At 44.5% G+C, this 21780-nt stretch overlaps 1 protein-coding gene across 3 annotated transcripts; it reads right to left on the reverse strand.

The window, feature by feature from the left end:
- Positions 1–3648: 3648 nt before the first annotated feature.
- onecut3b (one cut homeobox 3b) lies at positions 3649–16746 on the reverse strand. 3 transcript variants are annotated; one of them, XM_030402200.1, is made up of 3 exons: positions 15666–16746; positions 9988–10076; positions 3837–4044 (listed from the first exon to the last, which is right to left on the reverse strand). In XM_030402200.1, the coding sequence occupies exons 1-3, from the start codon at positions 16744–16746 to the stop codon at positions 3946–3948; spliced, it is 1269 nt and encodes a 422-aa protein (XP_030258060.1). In that variant the 3' UTR covers positions 3837–3945. The 3 variants fall into 3 exon arrangements, with proteins under 3 accessions (XP_030258059.1, XP_030258060.1, XP_030258061.1); XM_030402201.1 differs by having other exon boundaries at positions 3949–4044; positions 9983–10076; XM_030402199.1 differs by lacking the exon at positions 9988–10076 and having other exon boundaries at positions 3649–4044.
- Between the last annotated feature and the right edge of the window lie 5034 nt (positions 16747–21780).

Genomic DNA, 21780 nt, shown 5'->3' on the forward strand with positions numbered 1-21780 from the left:
TCCGAACACAATAAATAAACAAACTCTCTTTGTTTTCACGACTGAATAAACAAACTGACCTTAAAGGACAACATACTGTTTTGCTTTGTTTGTATGTGGCGGACCCTGACACCTTTCTAGCTTCAAACAGTGTTCTGGGGACTTGTTTCCCACTAAAACCAGCTTGTTTATTCAGTTATGGAAAAAAAAATTATTTCTGAGTTTGTCTTATTAACTCAATAATATTTTAAATGTTAAAATTCTGAGTTTGAATTTCTTCTCCACAGCTACAGAGTGCCCCTTTAAACATCTCCTCGTTTCTTACAACTTTCTTTGAAATCAAACTTTCGTCTTTATCATTTATTTGGTCCTGCCCTACCTCTTCATTTATTCTCCTTCCTTCTCCTTCTTTTATTCTTTCCTCTTAACTCCAAAAAAAAAACCCGGACAATGTGCAAACCTACAAACAAAAGAGTCAAACAGGTCAAAAGATGTCAAACCATAACACGGTTCATACTGCACACGCTCCTTTAAATTAACAAATACAAAAAAACAAAAACAAAAAGGAACAATCATTTTGCTGTGACTTCATCGTCACTGTCATTGCTAAACATTGTCATTATTGTTTCACTACATTAACCTTTACAATAAAGATTTGAGGTATATCGAGATGAATTGTCTACACGTGCCTGCCTCGTTGTGATGCTACCCTGGACGGAGGGACCAGCGAAGAGGGTTTGGATGGGGCGGGGGGGTCACCGACGGGCATCATCATGTGTCTTTTAGGGGATGAAAGGTCTCATCGGTTTCTGTACTGATTGATCATTGGCTGGTTGTGTTTGGATGCGAGCCAATGAGAGAGCGGGGAATCGGGGGGGCTTTGTAAACGGTCAGATACACACACACACCTACACTCGGATTACAAATTACACAAAAATATCTCTGGTGGGAGTGTGTGTGCATGTGTGTATCGTGGCGGGAGGACGACCTCCGGCGTGGAAAAAAAACATACGCGAAACAAAATGCGGCGGTAAACAATCTTTTCCCCCTCGCTGTGTGAAAAAAGTGCTCTTTGAATTCAAATAAAAGACATGAGGACCCCTCCTGTGTCGCTCCCCCTTCACCCAGTGTGTGCCCCCCTTCACTTTAAATCATGTGTGTGTTTGTGTGTGTGTGTGTGTGTGTGAGTGTGCAGAGCAGTCCAACCCTCCGGTTGAAGGAAAAAGGCACTCAACTCTTCCCACATAACAAACACCTCCGTGTGTTTGCCATGCAGCACGACTGCTCTGTGGAGTATGTGCACTTAGAAGCATATCTGCATCTGCATATGTGTGTGTGTGTTGGTGTGGTTTTTGCATGTGTGTGTGCACGTCCCAGGTCCAGTGTGACCACGGCAGGCCTTGAAGTATCTTTGGTATCGATGGCTGTGTCACAGTCCACTCTATTCTGTGAGGTAGCCATACACACATCCATCGCTCACTCTCTGAACAGATCTGACCTCCTGCACTGGAAACCTACAGGAAGTCTTTTAAAACGACACCTCCGGCGTGGGAATCTGTTATAGTGCACGACATAACGACCAGAAACCCACGTCATAACGTCATAACGCCATAAAAAGTTCCAGTCTGATGATGATGATGATGATGATGATGGGCCTCCGATTCTGCCGCCTCCACCTGCTGCGCCCTTCGTCCTCCTGCCTGCGTCTCTCCTCTCTAAATATGATTATCTCCCGCTAGAAGATGCTACACGACAAGTGGCTTTGCCCACAAGACAAATAAAAAGACGACAAAGTTCTCATGGTAACCCAAAAAACACCATCGGCAGAGGAATGCAGTGACAGTCCAGTTCAAAGGGCTCAAAGTTCAGAGATGGAGGAAGAGGTCCATCTGTTCCATCACACAGGTATTCACAAATATGCACAGTCCATCACCTCCGTCCTGCTCTGTGCATAGGATCAGTCTATGACATGTTGATTCTTCTTCTTCTTCTTTTTTTTTTCATCTTTAAGTTTGTTTGTTTTAGTTTTTTTTTTTTTACATTTTGTCGACAAGGTGCTTCTTTACATACAGTCTCAGCACAACATAGCACAATAGTCACAAAGAGAAACCATGTGTCTATGGTACTAATTATTACCCGCATCAATAGTTTAGAGGGGGGGGGGAGTGAAAGAAAGACACAACAAGAGAGCAAGAGAGTAGATAAATAGAGAATAGATAAGACAGAGATGAAATCAAAGACTATTTACAGTCGTTTTCATTGTGTTTCACGTCGATCACATCAATGTTTTTTCTGAGGTATGGAATAGGCAACGTGCCCGTGTAGTGCTCGCACTTGTACGGTTGTGATGACGCAGGCCAGACGCGGCGGGGTGGTCGGGCATCGGCGACGGAGCGGGCTGCACCAGTTCTCTGATTATCATAAAGAGGCAAACATCATTGGCACTCAGGATCCTACTATATATTGTGACATTTGACCTCTGCGTTTGGCCACTAGAACAGAGCAGACCGCCCCCTCCCTCACACTTAGGGAACGACACCTCTTTATTTCTTTATTTTTATTTTTATTTTCTTTTTTTATGTGGGGAAGTGTCGTCCCGGTTTGATTGTTTCTCCTTTTGTAACCTGAAAATAACCTCTCAAGGGGCGACGCGGTCTACGGCCATGCTGCCATACAACGAGACGCGAGTCTTAAGAAACAGACATTCAAATGTGTATCAAAGGGTGTGTGAGTAATGTTTGTCTAGTGTTTGCAGGCCTACACTTACTACTGCTTATATAGAGCCGGTATCCTAATAGGAATCTACACCGCGGGCGACCAGCTGCAGAGATATGAGCCGTAACTATACATGTTCAGATGTGGTGTGAATGGACAGCAGGTTGCGCTGTTACACTGACGCGGAGCGGCCGAATCACTGCAGAGGAATCACACACATCCTCCGGAGTGCACGCGCAGCATGTGCACCGCTACGCACGTGCACACGCGGGACATGCAGTGATGCAGAGGTGGCGTGTGGTCGGCGGGTCAGAGGGCTCCACAGACACTTGACACACAAACGCAGCACTCAATCAGCCTCAGCGTCTGTTACTGGAATGAGGAGTGGTTGATCACGGAGCCGGCAGACACATCTGCCGCCTGATTTTCTGGCTGATTTGTGAAGACCAACATGCAGCCGCTCAAGTATTCCCGTCTTAAAGCTATCGGTTCCCTGTCATGGGTGATTCTTTGGTGTGTTTACAACCGGCAGAGATGCGTGAAGCTTAAAAAAAAGAATCCTCCCTTTTATCAAGGCTTCAACGCGGACGCACAGTGTGGCTCAGCGTGGATGGATTTTCTTTGGTTTTCAGGGCGGGTTTACTAAGAGCCACGTGTGGTCGTTGTAGGGAAAACTCTCTTAAAGCTACTGGATCTTTGGTTCTGAAGAGTCAGTGTTTGAAAAAACGCAGCTAACCCCGAAGAGTAACATTCAGATTATGAGAAAAACACACGGAGCGTTGAGGAGATCTGATTCATCTGCACAAGTCATCGGCACTCTGGGCAGATGAATCAGATGCGTGGCGTGGAGCTACACACCCTGTAGCTGCGCAGGATTTACAGTTAGAGCCCACCGCTTCAGTGACAAGCACCCCTCCCCCCACCCCCCCATCCCCTCCATCCTTCATGCATCTGTTCAGCATCTGTCCTGCCACCGTCAGGCTTTGGAGAATGTGTTTGCAGAGGAGGTACCGGGTTGGACCGGTGAGGCGTTGTTGTTGTTGTTGTTGTTGTTTATGTTGTTGTTGTGTCCGTGAGGAGTGTGCATGTGGCCGTGCACCCCGTGACCGTGCTCCTCTGGGTCCCAGCGGTCCACACTGCGGCGGCGTGAGTTCATGAAGAAGTTGGAGACGGTGGAGAGCTCCAGGCCCAGCTGCTGGGAGATGGTGATCTGCATCTCCTTGGAGGGGCGGCGGTTCTCTCTGAAGATGGCTACCAAGGTGCGACGCTGCAGGTCTGTGAAGACCAGACGCTGCTTCTTTGGCACCTGGTTGCGTTCTCGTCCTCGGTCCTCCTCCTTGCGTTTACATGCTGGAGAGAGGAAGGAGGGAGGAGAGAACAAGAGAGATGAGTTTTATTGCCATTCAAATATTCTCTACTGAGTCAGAACACAGGACTGGGCGCGAAAGAGAATAGATGATGGAACAGATGGGTACAGGAGAAGGGCGGGATGCTAAATGCTAATGGCTAACGGGCAAATCAGGGTGTGGCAGCAAACGATTAAAAACAAATGGACCAGTGCAGGTGTTTGTGTGCATGTGTGATTGTTTAAGTGTTATCAGACAATGTGTTCAAATGTAAATGTATACTTTGACTGTACGACACAACAAATCTGCCATTTTAACATGTTTCAGGACCAAATTAAAAACGCATCTCTGAAAGTTAAACCTGAAGCTATCTAATCACCTTTAATGGCTTCAGCCTTTAAAATACTGTCTGTCTTATTTCCCAAAGTAAATTTAATATCCTTAGATTGATTTCTTACCCTCCAGGCAGCCATTGTTTAACCCGAGGAGGTCTGAGCTTTCAGATTTCCTTATTTTCAAACTACCTTTGTGTGTAAACTCTAATTTCAAACAGCTCTTCTGAAATTACTTCCATCTGGTGCGTTCACGAACACGCCGAGATTTGTGAATTGCTGTTTAAGGGCCGATTTTCTCACAGAGGAAACAGGCAAATTAAAGTAGACTTTTCACCATGAATGTTGAATATTATGATGATTGTTATGAATATTTACAGCATAGCTTGTGGTAATTATAATTCTTTACAGTTGTGTATCCAGAACCACCGATATACTCACTTTTGTATGCATCACAGGCTACGTAGCTTATTGACATTTCTACAAAATGTGACGATTGTAAGTGTGAAACCACTGGATATTTTTAAGGATGTATTTATATATAATTCAAGTCTCTTCTATGGCAAATAAATCCACTCAGAAAACGTGTGTAGGGAGGCGAAAGGAGAGTCTGTAACCATAAATGTACAAGAGCGAAGAAAAAGAACAATTACACTTGATTTATTTTTCCATTTTATGCCGGGTGACTACGAGCATCACAGGTGCGATATGTAGAAATGAACAAATAACTGTAACTATCGACAGAATGTGAAGAGTTCTGCGTATTATATCGATCAGATATATATATTGAAGTTTGCGCGCTTACCAGCAAGCCCCAACCCATTATGGTCCAAAGCTACCATGCTCGTGGTGTAACAGCTACCTGCACAGCTAACTGAGCTAACAAACTAACAAGGCTACAGTTAGAAGCATTCAGCAGGTACTCAGGTTATATTCTGCCCTCAATTTGTTTTGTTTTGTACTACGATAAAGCAGATATTATTCAAGAGGTGAAAATCAACATTTAATTTTTTAAATATCAAGATTATCACCAATATTGGAACATCGTGACGCCCCTAATGTAAAGTTTCAACACAACCCAGATGTCGAACTGTCCTTGAATGCTACACACGGGCAGAACATGACAACAACACAGAGAACAAACATTAAGGGGATTAAGTCTTCATTGGGATGGATTTCCTATTTCAGGCAAGTTTCAAATATCTACAAGTTGCAGAGTGCAGTGAAATGAAGTGAAACCAGCGAGGCTACCTGGAGGAAAGGAAATCAATCTGCAGACGTATAGAAGGCTTGAAAATGGTCATCAGTGCTGTCTTTAACATGCAAAGAGAGGAAAAAAAATAAAAGCAGCAGTGGGAGTGTGAGCCTAATCGTTATAATTCTGTGTGAACGTGTAAATCCAGGTTTAATGATACAAAAGGAAGGAGAAAAAAAAACAGAGATGGTGGAGGATAAATAGTTTTCGCGGCGGGTCTGTGTGAAACTGGAGGAGCGTGATGTGAAATGCTGACAAAGAGGCGGTGTGCCTTGCCCGGCTGCACCGTCAGTAGGCTCGGCTCTGGCTGTGGAGACTGAAGGGAGTCTGTTCTGTTCTGCTGCCCTAAAAAGCTGCAATGATCGATTTTCCGCGGTTTTCTCCCGAACACGTGGTCCAGTAATCAGGGCTCCCTTCCCCACCCGATCGATCCCCATCGATCCGCGAGACCGAGGTGTGTGTGTGTGTGTGTGTTTCTGTGTGTGTGTGTGTTTCTATGTGTGTGTGTATGCGCGCGGCGTGCACGGCCTCGCATCGGGGAGTAGAGCTCGTGAGCGCGCCTGTGTGACAGACAGATGGAGAAGAAATTGTTTATCTGTGGAGGAACAAAGAGAAGAAGTGTGGCGGGAAAGAGTGGCAGCCATCCAGCCTGAGAGCTCCGGAGGAGGACAAAGGAATGTCTCTCATAATATGTGTATGAATTATATATAATAACAAATAATAATAATAGTAATAATAATAATACAGTGAGCAGTGGAAGTGGAGGGAAGAAAGAAAAGTGGGGAAGTATATTTGAGGTGGAGGAGGTGGAGGAGGAGGTGGTGTATGCAAATGATTGATGACTTTACAGCAGGTTTAGACAACGGCAGTAAACAGATTTGACTGTGAGGGGAGCAGATCAATACGAATGTGCACATGTGTATGCATGCCTGCATGTGTGTGTGTGTGTGTGTGTTTGAACAAGCCATTGTTCATGCTTTGTTACTGCAAGCAAAGCATAATTAATAAACAAGATATTTCTCTCCCTCCAGCTGGACGGAGGCAGGTTTGGATGTGTTCGGCCGGCGTGTCGCTCCAGACCTCCTTCCACTTCTTCAACTCTGTTCCCCTTCCTTGTTTTGCTCAATTGTTTTAATTTGCCCTCAGATTGATAGCCCCCATATTGATTGATCCGCACTTCAGAACTATTTCATGGAACGTTTATTCAATTGGTTCCAGGCCCAGCCATGCCAGAATCTCCTCGCGGCTCTCTAAGTGCTGTCTCAAACCAAACTCAATACTCCCCTAATGTAATGACTGAATGCTAGTGCTAATATAGTGATAATTTAATATGTAATGCCTGTTTTCGAACAACTTGTGCTACCGGCCATTTTACAATGCCAACACCACTCTGGTTCTCCTCCGTCAGCCTCCCAACGCAGCTCGGAGGCCTGCGGAGCGACGCCGGAGAGTTAGCACAAGTCCCAGGCCTGCCTGGTCAATCATATTCCAGATAATCAATAGATACATTTCAAATGAGGCTCCCCCTTCCGCGGCAATGAATAGGACCACAGGGGTGGTAAAGAGGGAGCTGCTCATTAAAGTGACCTCTCTCGAGACGAGGAGTACGCCGTCGTAGGCTATCTTTAGTCGCCTCATTACCAAATGGGCTTTTCAGAAGAGACAAGCGTCGGCGCTCGGCGGTCTCGAGTGGCACTCGCTCATGTCGCCTCTTTTCCTGCGTCCCGGTGTCAACGATGCGACTGCCACTCTGCTTAATCTCAACCTCTTGCCGATCCGAAGATTAACTCTCTGCTTGCGTGTAGCATGTTAACTTGTGCCTCCTTTAAAAGCTGCCCGGCCTTTATCGCTTAAGTGGCTGCTGCTGCTACTTCACTCCACTTTGTCTGTAAGATGTGCAATTATACATGAGGATGAGAGGGGAAGTCGGCGGATGGTGGTGGACTTTGTTTGTTATATTACAGAGCATGTGATCGCCTGATAGCAATCTGCAGCTGAGAGACACATATCAGTTGGACCGGACAACAACCGATCATATTCAGTCAGTTCCTCAGTGGTCATGTTGGGCTGTTTGGGGTTTTTGCCTTTTTTTATTCCAGTTATTAAGCATTTCTGTGCATGTAAAAGTTTTGCAAAGTGAAAAAGCCCAAAGTCCACAAAAAAGTGAGTCACTCTCTCCCACAGGAAACATCTCGTGCGCTGCCTGAAGCGCCTGGTTTGGTGTCGAGACGTTACTTCCGTAGCTACTAATATATATTTTCATATATTTATTATTAAATATTTACACTCCAGTCAGTCAGCAGACATTCAGTTATTTTAGATCACACTACCTGGCATGACCCGCCCACTCTGCCTCTGATTGGCTGCCCGGTAAGTAATGCGCCTGTGCAACTCCCACCAAAGATTGGAACAAAGGTGAGATGTGTCACTCTGTAGCGAAAACGGAGCGTTCGAGACACTGTGTGTCAAGAAATGCGGCAGGTAGAACCATATGAGAAAAATAATGGGGTTTTTTTTATTTAAAGTATGTAAAGCTTTTCTACTAGGACCCCCAAATAAAAGTATGAACCTTGAAATTAGCATATTATGACCTCTTTAATATATAGATGAGAACGGGATCAGTTGAGCCAGCAGGTAAAATCAGCCACCGCCTGTACCTACGTCACCATTAAAGGTCACCATTTGTAAGGAAAGTTGATTTTTGAGACTCATTCCAAACTCGTCAGATAATGATTGTACGTCTCGTCCTACAATCCGTCAATGCGTCAGTAGTCATGTGACCACAAATTAAGGAAGTATACTCAATTCATGTTGGACTGAAGCACATGAAGAGAGCAGGAGGCAAAGCAGAGCATCCAAAAAAATGATAGTCATGCCAAGTAAATTCATTATGTTTCTGAAGTTGTCAGTCCTGTTTTCTTTAATAAAACATATGTGATTTTGGACACTTTTAAAGGAGGATTTAAGTCAGTGTGAGCTACAAAATAAAGGGGCCTCGTACGACTACTTTTTTTGATGGGTCATTGTTCTTAAAACCTCATAATTAGATAACTTGTTTTAATTTCCAACAGTGCACAACAACGTGAGGTGTCGTGTCAAAGTTCAGTTGTGGCATTCAAGCACAGAAATAGAAATTCATTGAAAAGTCTGGAATCTAAACGATGCAACATTTCTCCATGTTATAAGATGACTGCAGGGTTAAGTCTCCAACTTACAACAGTGGAGCTGCAACAAAGAATCAATAACTTGTCAACTATTTCATCAATCTGCAAGTGTTTTGATAGTCGATGAATCAGCTTGAGGGATTTTTCAAGAAACAAAAAGTCAAATTGTTCCGACTGCAGCATTCCATTCCAAAATGTTCGTATTAACAATAGTTATGAGGTAATTATACTCACTCGGAAGTAGTTATTTGACATTGCTCACATAAAAACAATCGATCCTCGAGGGAAAGAACGCAATTTGACAGTAGAAGGTACTACGAGGGGTTCTGTTCACATAAAAAATGATGTGTATTCCCTCATTAAAATCAAAATATCCTCCTGCCGTGCACCTTTAAACGTGAATATTTTCTTTGCTCTTTCCTCCTCTTTTACACGGCTTTGTGGAAACACCGATCAACATTATCTGGCATGTTTCAGACCAAACTAATCGATTAACTGAGAAGATAATCGGCATAATCGACTAACCGGGAAATGAAATTGATCATTATAGTTGCGGCCCTCGTGAAAAGTTTCTAACTCTAGTTTCACCTGCAGGCTTCAAGTTTTCTACACACTGGTATAAACTGCATATTGAGCGGCGATTGGCTCAGGTGAGCACAGGAGCCATCCTCCCTTCAGCAAGACCGCACATCACAGCCTGCACACAAAAAATCCAAAAAAAACACACAACAGACTCTCGGTGTTACAGGCTGAACACCAGCCGACAGGTGACCGAAGACTCGCTCCCGTCTGCTGTGTTTTGGAAAGTGTTGAACGTGGAGGAGGAAACACGAGAGTCTCAGATGGCAGCTGCCTCCTCCAGATATCAGAGTTTCGATTAAATACAAAACAGAGATGGGAGCCGATAAGTGGGTGTGAGTCACATCTAGCTGCAGAAACCTGTGATGTGGTCAAAATAAAGAGGCAGGTGTGATGTGACTGTCATCAACAACAACAAAAAAAAAAAAAACGCCAACAAACACACACACAGATCAATGGATGTATAGGTGCAGGGGTGCATTGTGTGAGGTGTGTGTGCATGTGTGTGTGTGTGTGTGTGTGCAGGCAGATGATGGGAGGAGGAGGAGGAGGGGGGAGGAGGGGGGAGGGAGGGCATGAGGTGGGTGGGGGGGGGGCAGACGGTGAACTAACCGCACCGTGCTGCTGCTAGTCGACGCCTGGACGGACGGATGAAATCGGGCTTTGTGTCCGGTGAGACGGGCCCTCTCCCGCCCTGGACGGACGACTGCAGGCGAGAAACAGTTTGACGTCAATCACTCTCTGTCACACCTCTCAGATGTACGGTTATTGATTATATTGATCATGTTATAGGCCTATTCATTGCTGGGAAGTGGGAGGAGGAAAAAAAAAATAGAAAGGGAAAAGAAAGGCACCCGACACACAAGCAGCGGAGGAAACAGGACGTCCCTCCATCCTGAAGGAGGGAGAACCGCGCCGGACTGATGAGGATCGGATTATTTGAAAGCTTCTCGTTTATTTGTCGATGTAAAGCCTCGTGTTGTCCTGTTGGGACGAGTGATCGGCAGCTTTACAGCCCATCAGATATCGGCTTCTGGTCTATTATCCGTCTGCAGGGCTTAAAAAAATGTTTTATTCCAATTCAGTTGTTGTTCCCTCCGAAACAACTCGGCACGAATTAACTCGAAACAGAGAAACAAAACGGGATTTATTTTATGAAAAGTCTTAAAAGTCTTATTTTTTTAAAAACGAGGCATTGAGGGGGGAATTTAAGCGAGAAATGTGACGTCGGAATGTTTATTATAAAAACCTGGCAGACGCATATTAATGACGTAAATATCGGACGAAGAGAGATTTAAAAATTCGGCGTTTGTTTTATGTTTTGTTTTAATTGCGTGTAAATGTTAATACGTTATTATAATCGTTTTAATGAAAGGAAAATGTTCAGATGTTAGTTTGATGGCAGATTGATAAATACGACATGTACCGAGTTATATACAAAGTCTGTGAAGTTATAAAACAATGAAAAAATAAAACGAAAAAATCTATCTAATATAATATAATTCTATCATAAATAGTATCCATGCTGTGTTAATAAAGTTAATTGTGAATTAATTAATGAATTAATCTCCGTTAATTTTAGAATTAACTTAAAAGCTGATAAACAAAAAGTCTGTGTCGGCAATTTGGAATAAATAAAACAGGCTAAATGAGAAATTAAGGTAATTAAATAAACTAAATGTGTCTCTGCTGAAATACACTGCTGAGCAACACACACACACACACACACACTCACAGCTATATGGAGTCTTATTTTGAAACAGGTTTTCAGTTTAACTTTAATTAAACCCTGACGAATCTAACTTTAAAGATTTTATTTACACCTTTAAAGATTTAAAGGGAAGTTTCTCTTCTCTTACAAACTGACCTGAGGAGATTTTATGAACGTTCACCAAAGGAAACATCAGGCAGAGCTCCAAATTAATAAAGATCGGTGGATTTAAAAATGAATCAATTAAACATTAATTCCTCATTTACATGTTTATGTTCATATTTATCGTATAACAATAGATCCCAGTCTCTTTATAAAACAACCATTATTACAGTAAATGTTGCATCGTTTACACTTCTGCTCCTCAGCCTGAGAGTTCAGACCTCAAAAGGGCTCAGTAGAAATCAAAATGAAATATTTTAGACTGACTTTTAGTTTTTTACATGATGCTGCCTCGCAGGAGTCTCTGAGGCCTCGTCCCCACCACTTTATAAAAGCATGAATTAGTAGAACATGTTCTGAAAACCAGCTCGCCCTTTTAATTTAACATCACGCAGTTTTCCCCTGACATAACCATCTACTCTGACGTCACACTGATCATAACATCGCCTAAAATCACATATTTTTAAATCCCTCTTGGTCTGAGTTCTCATGTCTCCACACAAAGTGACGCCCTCGTGTTTCCTCTGATATCATTCGCCTTAAAGTCTAATTAGTCGAGTGTGTTTGTGAGAGTCAAAGTTACTGCACACACACATTAAAAAACCCCTCTTTTATTAAATGTTGGCACTTTCAGGATGTTGTGAATGAAACGTCCCGGTGCTGAGGAGGGTGGAGGTCGTGAACACACACCTGATTTATTTATTTTTGGCTGATATAAAATGGTGAGATATGATTGGGTCGTATAGCTGCCACACCGATCTGACTCCACCTGATTCTATTTAATGTAAGATAATTAAAAATGCTATATAAAAGGTTTTCTTCACTTTACTGTGATGTACAGCCCAGTGTTTCCTCTCAGTCGCTCTCATTCACACCGACTGTCGCTATATTTCACAATGTGGGCCAGTGGTGGCTACACGCAAAAAAAAAAAATGTAGGGTAGAAAGGCGAAAGGATGTGATCTGCTGATTCTGGTACAGAGCCAGAGGAGAGGAGGAGGAGGAGGAGGAGGGAGGAAGGAGGGAGGAAGGAGGAGGGAGGAGGGAGGGAGAATGAGAGAGCCGAAGAGAGCAGAAGAGAGGAAATCAATACCGATTCAGAGTGAGTCAGATAAGCCTGAACAATGTATAGTGCAGACATACTCTATAACCCAGTCACACACACACACACGCATGTGGAAGCACTCACACACAAACGCACGCACACACTGGGTGAAATGTGCCTCCTCCTCCATAAAGGCATTACAAACCCCCATAAAGCATCGCAACCTTTAAAATCAAATGACATCACAACCTTGGATGTGCTGACGCGAGCAGAACGCGCTCATTACGCCGGCTCGACGCTCGGATGCTCTTTGTCTGCTGTGAGAAGCTCTGATGTGTTCAGACATCAGCCTCCCTGCTGCAGCTTCATAAATACGGCCTGATCACACATCCACCCTCCTCGGTGCTGTGGATGTTTCGCGGGGTTGTGTGTTTGGCGGGTGTGAACAGGGTTCTTTTGAAACCACTTACACGCCCTCCGGCGCGGTGTTCCGGCTGCGTGTGGTCCTCTGCTGTTAACCACAGATTTGACTTTGCTTACCTAGAAGATGCTGTTACAAGAGCGAACAGCACCACCACCACCACCACCACCCTCTGCCTCCCTCTTTCTTCCCCTCTCCCCCCCTCCCTTCTCCCTTATACTTATCAATTATTAAGGTCGCTATTGATCCTTTCACTACCCTGTCTCTATCTGGCTGTTCGCACAAAGCCCAAACCTGCCCGCCCTCCTCACTCAATCAATGGCATCTCCGCAGCTTCTCTCTTTCTTTTCTTCCTTCTCCACATGTCCACAGGTTTTTTTTTTTATTTACTCGCTTCTCGCACTTACACTTTTTGAACGTTTCCCAATTTGCTCCATTTGTATTCCTCCGGAAAAATAAAGATGAAATATATATATGAGAAACAGCAGACCCGGTGTATATTAATCTTTAATGGCGCGCAGGCAAGTTTTTTTTTTTCTGATGGGCATTAAAAGACAGAGTGGAGGAGCGGAAAATGGCTGTTAGTGTGTGTGTGTGTGCGTGCGTGTGCGTGCGTTTGTGTGTGCGTGTGTGTGTGTTTTGTTTTGTTTTTGTTTTTGTTCCTGTGGCGCATATCCTCCTCCTGAAGCCAAACAGCCTGGCTGCCTGTTGCCAGGTTAACCAGCAGCGCAAGATTAGTGATATTATTGTCATATGCTCCGGAGAGGTCGAGAGAAAGAGAAAGGGAAAGAGAGGCAGAGAGAGAGAAAATATAGAGGGAGAGCGCCAGGGAGTGGGAGAGGGAAGAGGGGAGGAGGAGGAGGGGGTGGGAAGGGGAAACGGCCTTATTGATCTCTTATGTGCAAAGCCAGGCAAACACTGAAAGGACAGAGCTACACTATTAATGACACTCACAGCCTCAGCTCCTAATCCTCATCCATCCATCTATCCATCTATCTATCTATCTATCTATCTATACGACATGTAACCCCTCTGATTTAAAGGTGCACTATGTAGTTTTTGTGAGGAAAAGACCAAAATCTTCATTGATTTTTTTATTAATGCCTAAACAAACTAAATAATCAAACTCTCCTTGTTCTCGTGACTGAATAAACAAATGCTGTTTTACTCTGCTTATATGTGGCGGACACTGCCACCACTCTATCTTCAAACAGTGTTCTGTGAGACCTCATTTGCCTCTGAGAATAAAATGTAAATATATTTTTGTTTGTTTGCCGAGATTGTTTTTTATTGTGAAAATTACCTTTCTGAGTTTCTGAATTGCTTTTTTTCCCCCCCAAAACGCCACAGTGCACCTTTAAGTTGTGTTGTTTTTATTAAACATTGAAGGTGTAGTTTGGTGTCGGTGTGTAGTTTTGGAGAAAAATTCAAGAAACTCAGTAAAGGTCATGTTTACTATGGCGCAAACTCTTAAATGTTTATTTTATTTATTTCTCAGAGGAAAATAAGGTGTCCCAGAACATCGGTTTGAAAGCTGGAAAAGGTGGCAGGGTCCGCCACATATAAACAAAGTGAAACAGTGTTGAAACTGTGTGTTGAGTTTATTCAGTCAGGAAAACAAAGAGAGTTTGTTTATTAGGTTTCTTTGAGCTAAGAAAAACAAGATATTGTCTCTTTTCTTCCAAAAAAAAAAAAAAAAAAACGATGTAATGCACCTTTAAAATTGTAACGTTGCTGTCCACAATAACTGTGATGGTGGATTTGCAACATCCGGGACGTCGGAGGTATTTTACTGTAATACACTATACATAATACATTAGTTACAGGTGCCATTTTTTAGCCAATCAAAAGACAGCAATCTTTATTCTTTACGTCGCCTCGTCGTCTGCACTGGTGCCTGTTACCAATCAATACGTCATCCGAACAGTTCGTGCCTTGAGGGTCGCCTTGAAACTGATCAGTGGATCCATGTTAGAGGAGAGTGATCCATTTCTCTTTTACATCTCTGACCATAAGAGTGACGTCACCAGGAGTGGCACAGTGCGTAAAAGTGTTGTTTTAAAAGGTGTTTTTAAATGAAGTGAACTCATAGTGAGATTCATGGTCACGTTCAGGTGTGACGGGGCAGGTGTGACGGGCTGCGTGCGTCCTGCCTCACAGCCCGTCACACCTGCCCCACACCTGCCCCCGTGATCTAAATTTAGAGCTTTTTTTTTTTTTTTTTTTCTTACTACGCGGCGTTAACTGGGAAGCCGGAGAGAGAGAGGCCGAGTGCGGTTATTGCGTCTTTCAGCTCCGATACGAGTATCGATCCGCGTGCCACATTTAAAAGGGAGAGTGGGAACCGGCGGTATCGATCGGGCAGCCTGGGGTCACCCCCGCTTTTTTTCTCCAGGCGCGCAACTAGTTGGCCCAGTAAGCCACGCAACCACCATCTCCATCACCATCACCACCACAACCACCACCGTGGAGTGTGTGTGTGTGTGTGTGTGTGTGTGTGTGTGTGTGTGTGTGTGTGTGTGCGTGTGTACACAGCCGTCGGGCGGGAGGGCAACTATTTCGAGGTTTATTGTGAATCAATGGCGATTTGCTGCGCGCCGATCAAAAATATAGACCTGCAGATTGAGTCCACAGCGGCCGCGTAAAACGCAGTTGTGTGCGCGCCCCAAAGCAAGCAAGTCGTTAACATCTTTGTTTAGCAGAGCTTTAAACTAAACAATCACACGTGTCCTCTCTCACGTGAATAATCTATTTTTCTTTAGGAAATAATGAGATGGTTTGGGTGCGCGTTCTTTCCCTGAGCTGTCCGCGGTGCTGAACGTTTCGGGCCTGCGCGGCTTCAGCGTGCACGGTGTTGATAATTCGGAGGCTCGCGGTGTGAGGTGTGACCGCGCTGTTGCTTCAGATTGATCAGTTTTAATGTGGATTCATGAACCTGAGAGGACGGGGGTTCTTACCGGCCAGCCGGAGGGCAGACATCCGCTGGAACTCGGGCTCCTGCAGCCACTTCCACATCCTCCTGAAGGTCTCCCGGCCTGACTTGAGCTTACTCCAGGGTTTGGGGTTCCGGAGCAGGTCTGACAGGGTTCCCTGCGACCGGCTCAAGATCCTCTGGGCGAATATGGCCTGCGGGATTGAGTAGCGCTTTAACTCGGCCGTTATCCGCTGAGCCACCTCCTTTGTGTTGATTTCTTCCGCCTGGATGCCTGACCCCGCTACTCCCTGCCCGCCTCCGTGACCGTGCCGCTCCCGGTCCCCCAGCATTACCGCGCCGTTCGCCTGGGAGTGGAGGTGACTGTGCGGGTGGTGGTGCATGCCATTGAGGTTGGAGATCATACCGTGGCCGTGGCCCCCTAAACTCCTGGCCAGGTGCTCTTGGTCGCTCCGGGACAGCATGGAGGCGTGGGACTCGAACCCTGACACCGGAGAGAGCATCTTGGAGTCGGTGGAAAGGTGTGCGCTCGGACCGTAGGCCGAGAGAGGCTGCTGGGAGTTGTGCAAAGAGCCCAGCCCGCTGGAGAGCGGGGACAGCGAGCCGTGACCCATGCCGGACACGGACATCTCTTTGGGGTAGTGGCTGTACAGGTTGCCCATGGAGGCGAGCCCCCGGTGGTCGTCCCGCATCAGCGTGAAGCTGCCGCTGACGTTCCCGGCGGACAGGCGTTGATGGGCGGCAGCGTGGTGGTGTGAGTGCGGGTGGTGAAACTTATCCGAGACGTTGGATATCGGAGGTAGATGCTGCAGGGGGGTCAGCGTGGTGTACGTGTTGCTAAGGCTCATCCCGGTCTCGCACATGCTGATGGACGGGTGCAGGTGTCCGGACAGCGCGGACGGGTCCGTCCGGTAGTCCCCGCCGGAGCCCTCCAGGAGCGAGGCCATGCCGGACACCATGGCTGTCCGCGAGCCGGGAGCGTGCGAGACCAGATTCCGGGGAGTGGAGCTGGGGGACGGTGACGGCCGACCGTGCGGGGAGCTCATGAGGTCTCCCGCCTGGGAGTGCGAGGGGACGCTGTGGAGGTTCTCCATAGTGAGCTCCATGGCTGAAGGATATATGTTCCCCTGTCCCACCCTCCCCGCCCTCTCCCCTCGTCTCTCTCGCTCCTGTCTCTCACGCTCACTCAGGGACGCGCACTCTCTCTTACCCCTCTAGCCCTCCTGGAGCGATAAAATGAGCAAACCGTTTGAAAGCCAATCCATTGATTCCGAACGTCCGATCAATCCAGAGCGGTGGAGATAAGTTCTGATGTTCCGAGGACAGGACAGAACCGAGCGTCTCCGCGGCGCCGTGGCGCTGTGTGCATTGATGTGGACGGGAGCTCTCCGGGGCTGTATCTCATCTCTGGTCCAACAGCGCTCCTCTAAGAGCAGGCTGAGCCGCGTGTCACAGACGTGGGAGCGCGCGCCTCGGTGTATTTAAAACGTGGGGCGGGTACGAGCACAGATTCTCCTGGTGGTCGTCCTCACCGGGAAGAAAACACTTCTCACGCCGGATATCTCTCACGTTTTACACGATCCTGCGCGTCATTTCGTTCTGAAGTTGAAGTCAGGATGTCAGACGACGCCTCTGTAGATTTGTGCGCGCGTGCAGCTCGCGTGCACCTGTCCACACACCTGACGGACGGTCGGTCAGACGCACAGGTGACGTCCCGACGCGGAGCACGTGTAGAATACAGTCAGCAGCAGAGTCCGGACGCAGGAGTTCCTTACAGATAAACTTTGTTTTCCCACGGACTGTATGGTTTTGCATTTATGCGCTTAGTGATAAACCTGATCGAAGTATTGATTGACAGAGATTAATGACGTGGCGCAGGCCGGTGAAGAGGGGGCGGGAGGAGGGGGAGGAGGGGGAGGTCACAAAGTAAGTTAGGATCCCAGCGAGGACTGAGACCGCTGGTGAGAGAAGTTCACCAAGACCAGACAGTTCTGGTTCTGAACCATCCTGAATACTGTGACGGTGTTTGTTTGTTTGTTTGTTTTTATCGGCGTACTAAAAAATCGTCACAGAGGCTGGTTTAAAGTGGACTGCAGCCTTAACAGACAGAAGAGTTACAATAAGTATAATTAACAAGAGGGAGCGTTTGGAGGGATTTTTAATAAGTTAAATATGAATAAATAAATGAACAAATAGCAGATATCGTCTTGACTTGTGGGGCAGTTGGGTCACCTGTGACTTTATGTTAAATCAGTATCACTGAAATGTAGTGTAACGTAACGTGCAGGTAACTTTTTAACAATCTTATTTCAGAAACAAATATAATAATGATAATAATAATAATAATAATAATAATAATAATGATAATAATAATAAATCAACAATATTCATAATAATAATAATCTTATGCGAATCTGATATTTATCTTATTTTCTATCATTATAATAAATCACATCACATGTATTTGTTCCTCTGTGTCTCCAGCAGCAGGTCGTCTCGGTGCCGCTGATGAATGTTTGTAATGTGTGTGTGTGTGTGTGTGTGTGTGTGTGTGTGTGTGTGTGTGTGTGTGTGTTTATGTTGTACTAAACCGCGTGTCATGGAAATTTGAGAAGGTTTTTTAAACAGCTGCTCCAATTCGGGGTTTCAACAGCCTTTGTAATTTTGTTTTGCATATTATTATTATTATTATTATTATTATTATTATTATTATTATTATTGTTATTATTGTTAAATCGTTCTCAGTGATTCAGTTTGTGTGACACAACAGAAATTAAGAGATGAGCAATCGAAAATAAATATAGTTTATTATATATATGTGTAATATTAAACATTAACAGAGTCTAATGTTGATTATGCTTTTAATTCACCAGCACAATGATAGAGACAAAAGTATAGTAAATGAAGCTTTTATTTCATTAAAAAAAAATGTAGTTTTACAACCAGGCCTAAAGTCAAAACTCCGAATTAACTGGAAGTAAAAACACATTAATTAAATATTTCTCGCTGTAACATATACTCAGACAATTATCTTAAATAAAATAATAAAGAATACATTCTTAATCTTTTTTTAGGAATTAAAACTGAGAAATGATAAGACTCTGACACACACACACACACACACACACACACACACACACACAGACACACACACACCGTTTCAGGCCTTCTGTCCAAGAACACACACACACACACACACACACACACACACACACACACACACTGATCCAGATGTTTTTCCTGCAGATGTTTCACATTTTAATCACAAATAAACATTGTATAAGGGCGCGAGGAGGGTCAACAATAATTCTGACACGAGGCAGCTTGTAAAATTAAAACAACCGGAAGAAACCATAACTGTTATTCCTGTGAATCATAAACCCCCCTCCCCAACCTCAAAGTTCAGAAATTGATCGCCTGCGTTCGATATATTGATCATCGATCACTTCAATCTCACTCGGCGCTGTTTGCTAAACGCGGAGGCATTCTGTGTGAGATCCGCTCGGTTGGGTTTTGACCTGTGGCGCGCTGCAAAAAAAAAAAAAAAAGAATGTGTTGGTTTAAAATAATAAATGTCAGGCGCGTTCTTTTTATCATCCATCGAGCAGAGCGCCATTAAAACTTTCGATAATAATGAGGTCGGTGTCGGCCTCCGATTCGGATCCGTACGTCGATGCGGCTCACAGGAGGGACGTGGTTCCGATGAGGAGGAGGAAAACAAACAATATGATATCTAATTAATTTATCTGAGACAAAACATCTCGTATTTAAAGTGTCTCTGCCTCATTCAGCTGGTTTAGACCTTTTAAAATTCCTGCTTGGATTCATGATAACACACACGTATAGAAGAAAAAATATAGAAGTGTGAGATGTAGATTGGAGTGTTACACACAGAAATACAACTATTTTCTTCTATATTTATTCACTTAAATCTCTGCAGAATGACAAGGCAGTTTTATTTTTGTTTTATTGCATCCATCCATCATCCAGATGTTTTCTGTATTTTTACATAATTCACTCTGTCAGCAAAACAAGCCACAGCTCATCTGAGAGAAAAGACTGATGAGTTGTGAGATACAGATTGAAAAAAAAAAAAACACGAAAGTGAAAGAGGGACTGGAACAAAAAACTGTTTTTTCTTCCTCCTGGTCGTCGGAATGTGCTGAAGTGCTCTGCGTGCATCATTAGAGGGACACTGCAGAGAACCAACAAGTCTTATCTGCTTAATCTGCTGCACAGCCAACATAACATACAGGATTGATTCAGTGTTTAAAGTAAAAAAAATATATATTGATTACAGTTTTGTTCTCTCACATGCTGCTAAAAAAGTCTCATCTGTCGGGGAGATCAACGAAGACATTTACAGTAGGAGAACAAAGAAAAATCATTTTTCTGCATGTCGACGGAACGCTGCTTTATCTTCACAGATAGAGTATTAGCCGAGCTTTAATATTTCTCTATATTGGCTTTTGTGACCTCAATATAGATATTTTTTTTAATAATCAATTCCCTTTTTATTTGTTGAGCTTCACATCTTCTGTTGAGGAAAGCGGGCTCATTTCAATTTTGTAGTTATTCTGCTCTACATATTGAATACGCTGCTGTCAGCGTGAGATTATTGTCATGTATACGGAGAATACGGTGGAGGTGAAAGAGAAATTCAGCTCTCACAGAGTCGTTAAGAGACGGTTTGTGTTACTGAAAATCTTTGTTTTACGGCAGCGAGCCCATCGTTTGAAAAAAACAATGTAATCTGGAGTGTTTTTGCATCAAATCTGACGCCTTAAAAATATCACATATTAAGAAAGCAGCCTGTGAGTGCAGTGTTGAACATCGACAGCGCTGTAGTCCTGATTCTCTGTTGCAGTTAACCGTATTGAGTTTTTGGATGGAGGGATGCAAGTGTGTGTCTTTTTAATCGCCTTATTTATTTAGGATGAAAGAACGCGAGTGAGCGTTAGTAAAAATCCACTGCAGAGAAAACACTTGATCATATAATGTGAGAATTTACATACAGTCTCTTTACCTCTCAGCAATGTTCACAATATGACACACAGTTGTTAAGGTGCAGTAAACAACTCAACGATTTACTCGCTCGAGACTGAAATTAAAAAATTAGGATGTTCCCGCCATTGATTAAAAACCCTCTCTCAGCGTTTAAGTCGAGAGTTTACAGTTTACGGTGAGACAACAACGAGATCGAGGAGACCGATTCTCCTCTGTTACGTCTGAGTCATATTTTCTGGTGTTGTGACACACAGTGACGGTGACGTTTTCATTAATCATATCTCTTTATCAGCTGAAAATGCACCCGAGTACGACTTCTCCGAGCATCCATATCCTCTCAGGCACCGGTTGCTAAGTAACAGAAGGAGAGATGTATTGAGACAGAAAAGTCAATCAATTCTCCTGCGATGTGTGTGTGTGTGTGTGTGTGTGTGTGTGTGTGTGTGTGTGTGTGTGTTTAAAGCACTGCCATATTTGTTTCTGCAGTTGAGTGTGCGTCTGTAAATAAAGTTTTGGGAGAACAATCAGTCTGTTTTCAAAGCGAGGAGGGGATTCAACATTTAAAAAATTATATGAAATAGCCCTTTATCTTCAGCCGCTTAAAGTCATAGTATGTAACTTCCCGAGCTGAGTCTCTTTCCAATCAATCCATCCATTATTGCAACCGCTCGTCCTTTTTTTCAGGGTCGCGGGTCGCTGGCGTCGATCCAAGCCAACATTGGACGAGCGGCGGGGTCCGCCAGACTCGTGCCCCGGATCGTCCAAATACCACCAATCAAAATCAATAACCAAACTGGCACTTTTGGCGTCTGACCTGAAGCGTTAACCCAAAACGTTTTGAGAATCAGCTCTTTCCCCAGACTTAACTTTAAAAGTTGCACTATGTCGCTTTAATATCGAGACCGACGCCATCTTCAGCCGTTTTACACCCAAAGGTCACGAGTCCCTTCGCACCTCCTGCAGGGATTATCCGCTTTACATCGCATCACTCAGGCGCAGTTTGAGGCTTATAAGGGAAACTCTTATCTCCACCATACAGTCAGCTGGAGGACTTCATGCTGGCCGTACCCAAAAGGGACATCATCGGACATCATTCTGTCGGCCCCCTGGATCGAAAACTGAAAAAAAAAGAA

Source organism: Sparus aurata, chromosome 21 (genome assembly GCF_900880675.1).
Source record: "Sparus aurata chromosome 21, fSpaAur1.1, whole genome shotgun sequence".
Lineage (NCBI taxonomy): Eukaryota > Metazoa > Chordata > Actinopteri > Spariformes > Sparidae > Sparus > Sparus aurata.

What these genes read in the sequence shown, in the direction of transcription:
- onecut3b (XM_030402199.1), bottom strand. Translation starts at nt 16,746, where the DNA reads ATGGAGCTCACTATGGAGAACCTCCACAGCGTCCCCTCGCACTCCCAG. An exon ending in GTCTGCCCTCCGGCTGGCCG is followed by an intron (nt 4,045 to 15,665) that starts GTAAGAACCCCC and finishes TCCTCTCTCCAG; the next exon opens with CATGTAAACGCAAGGAGGAG.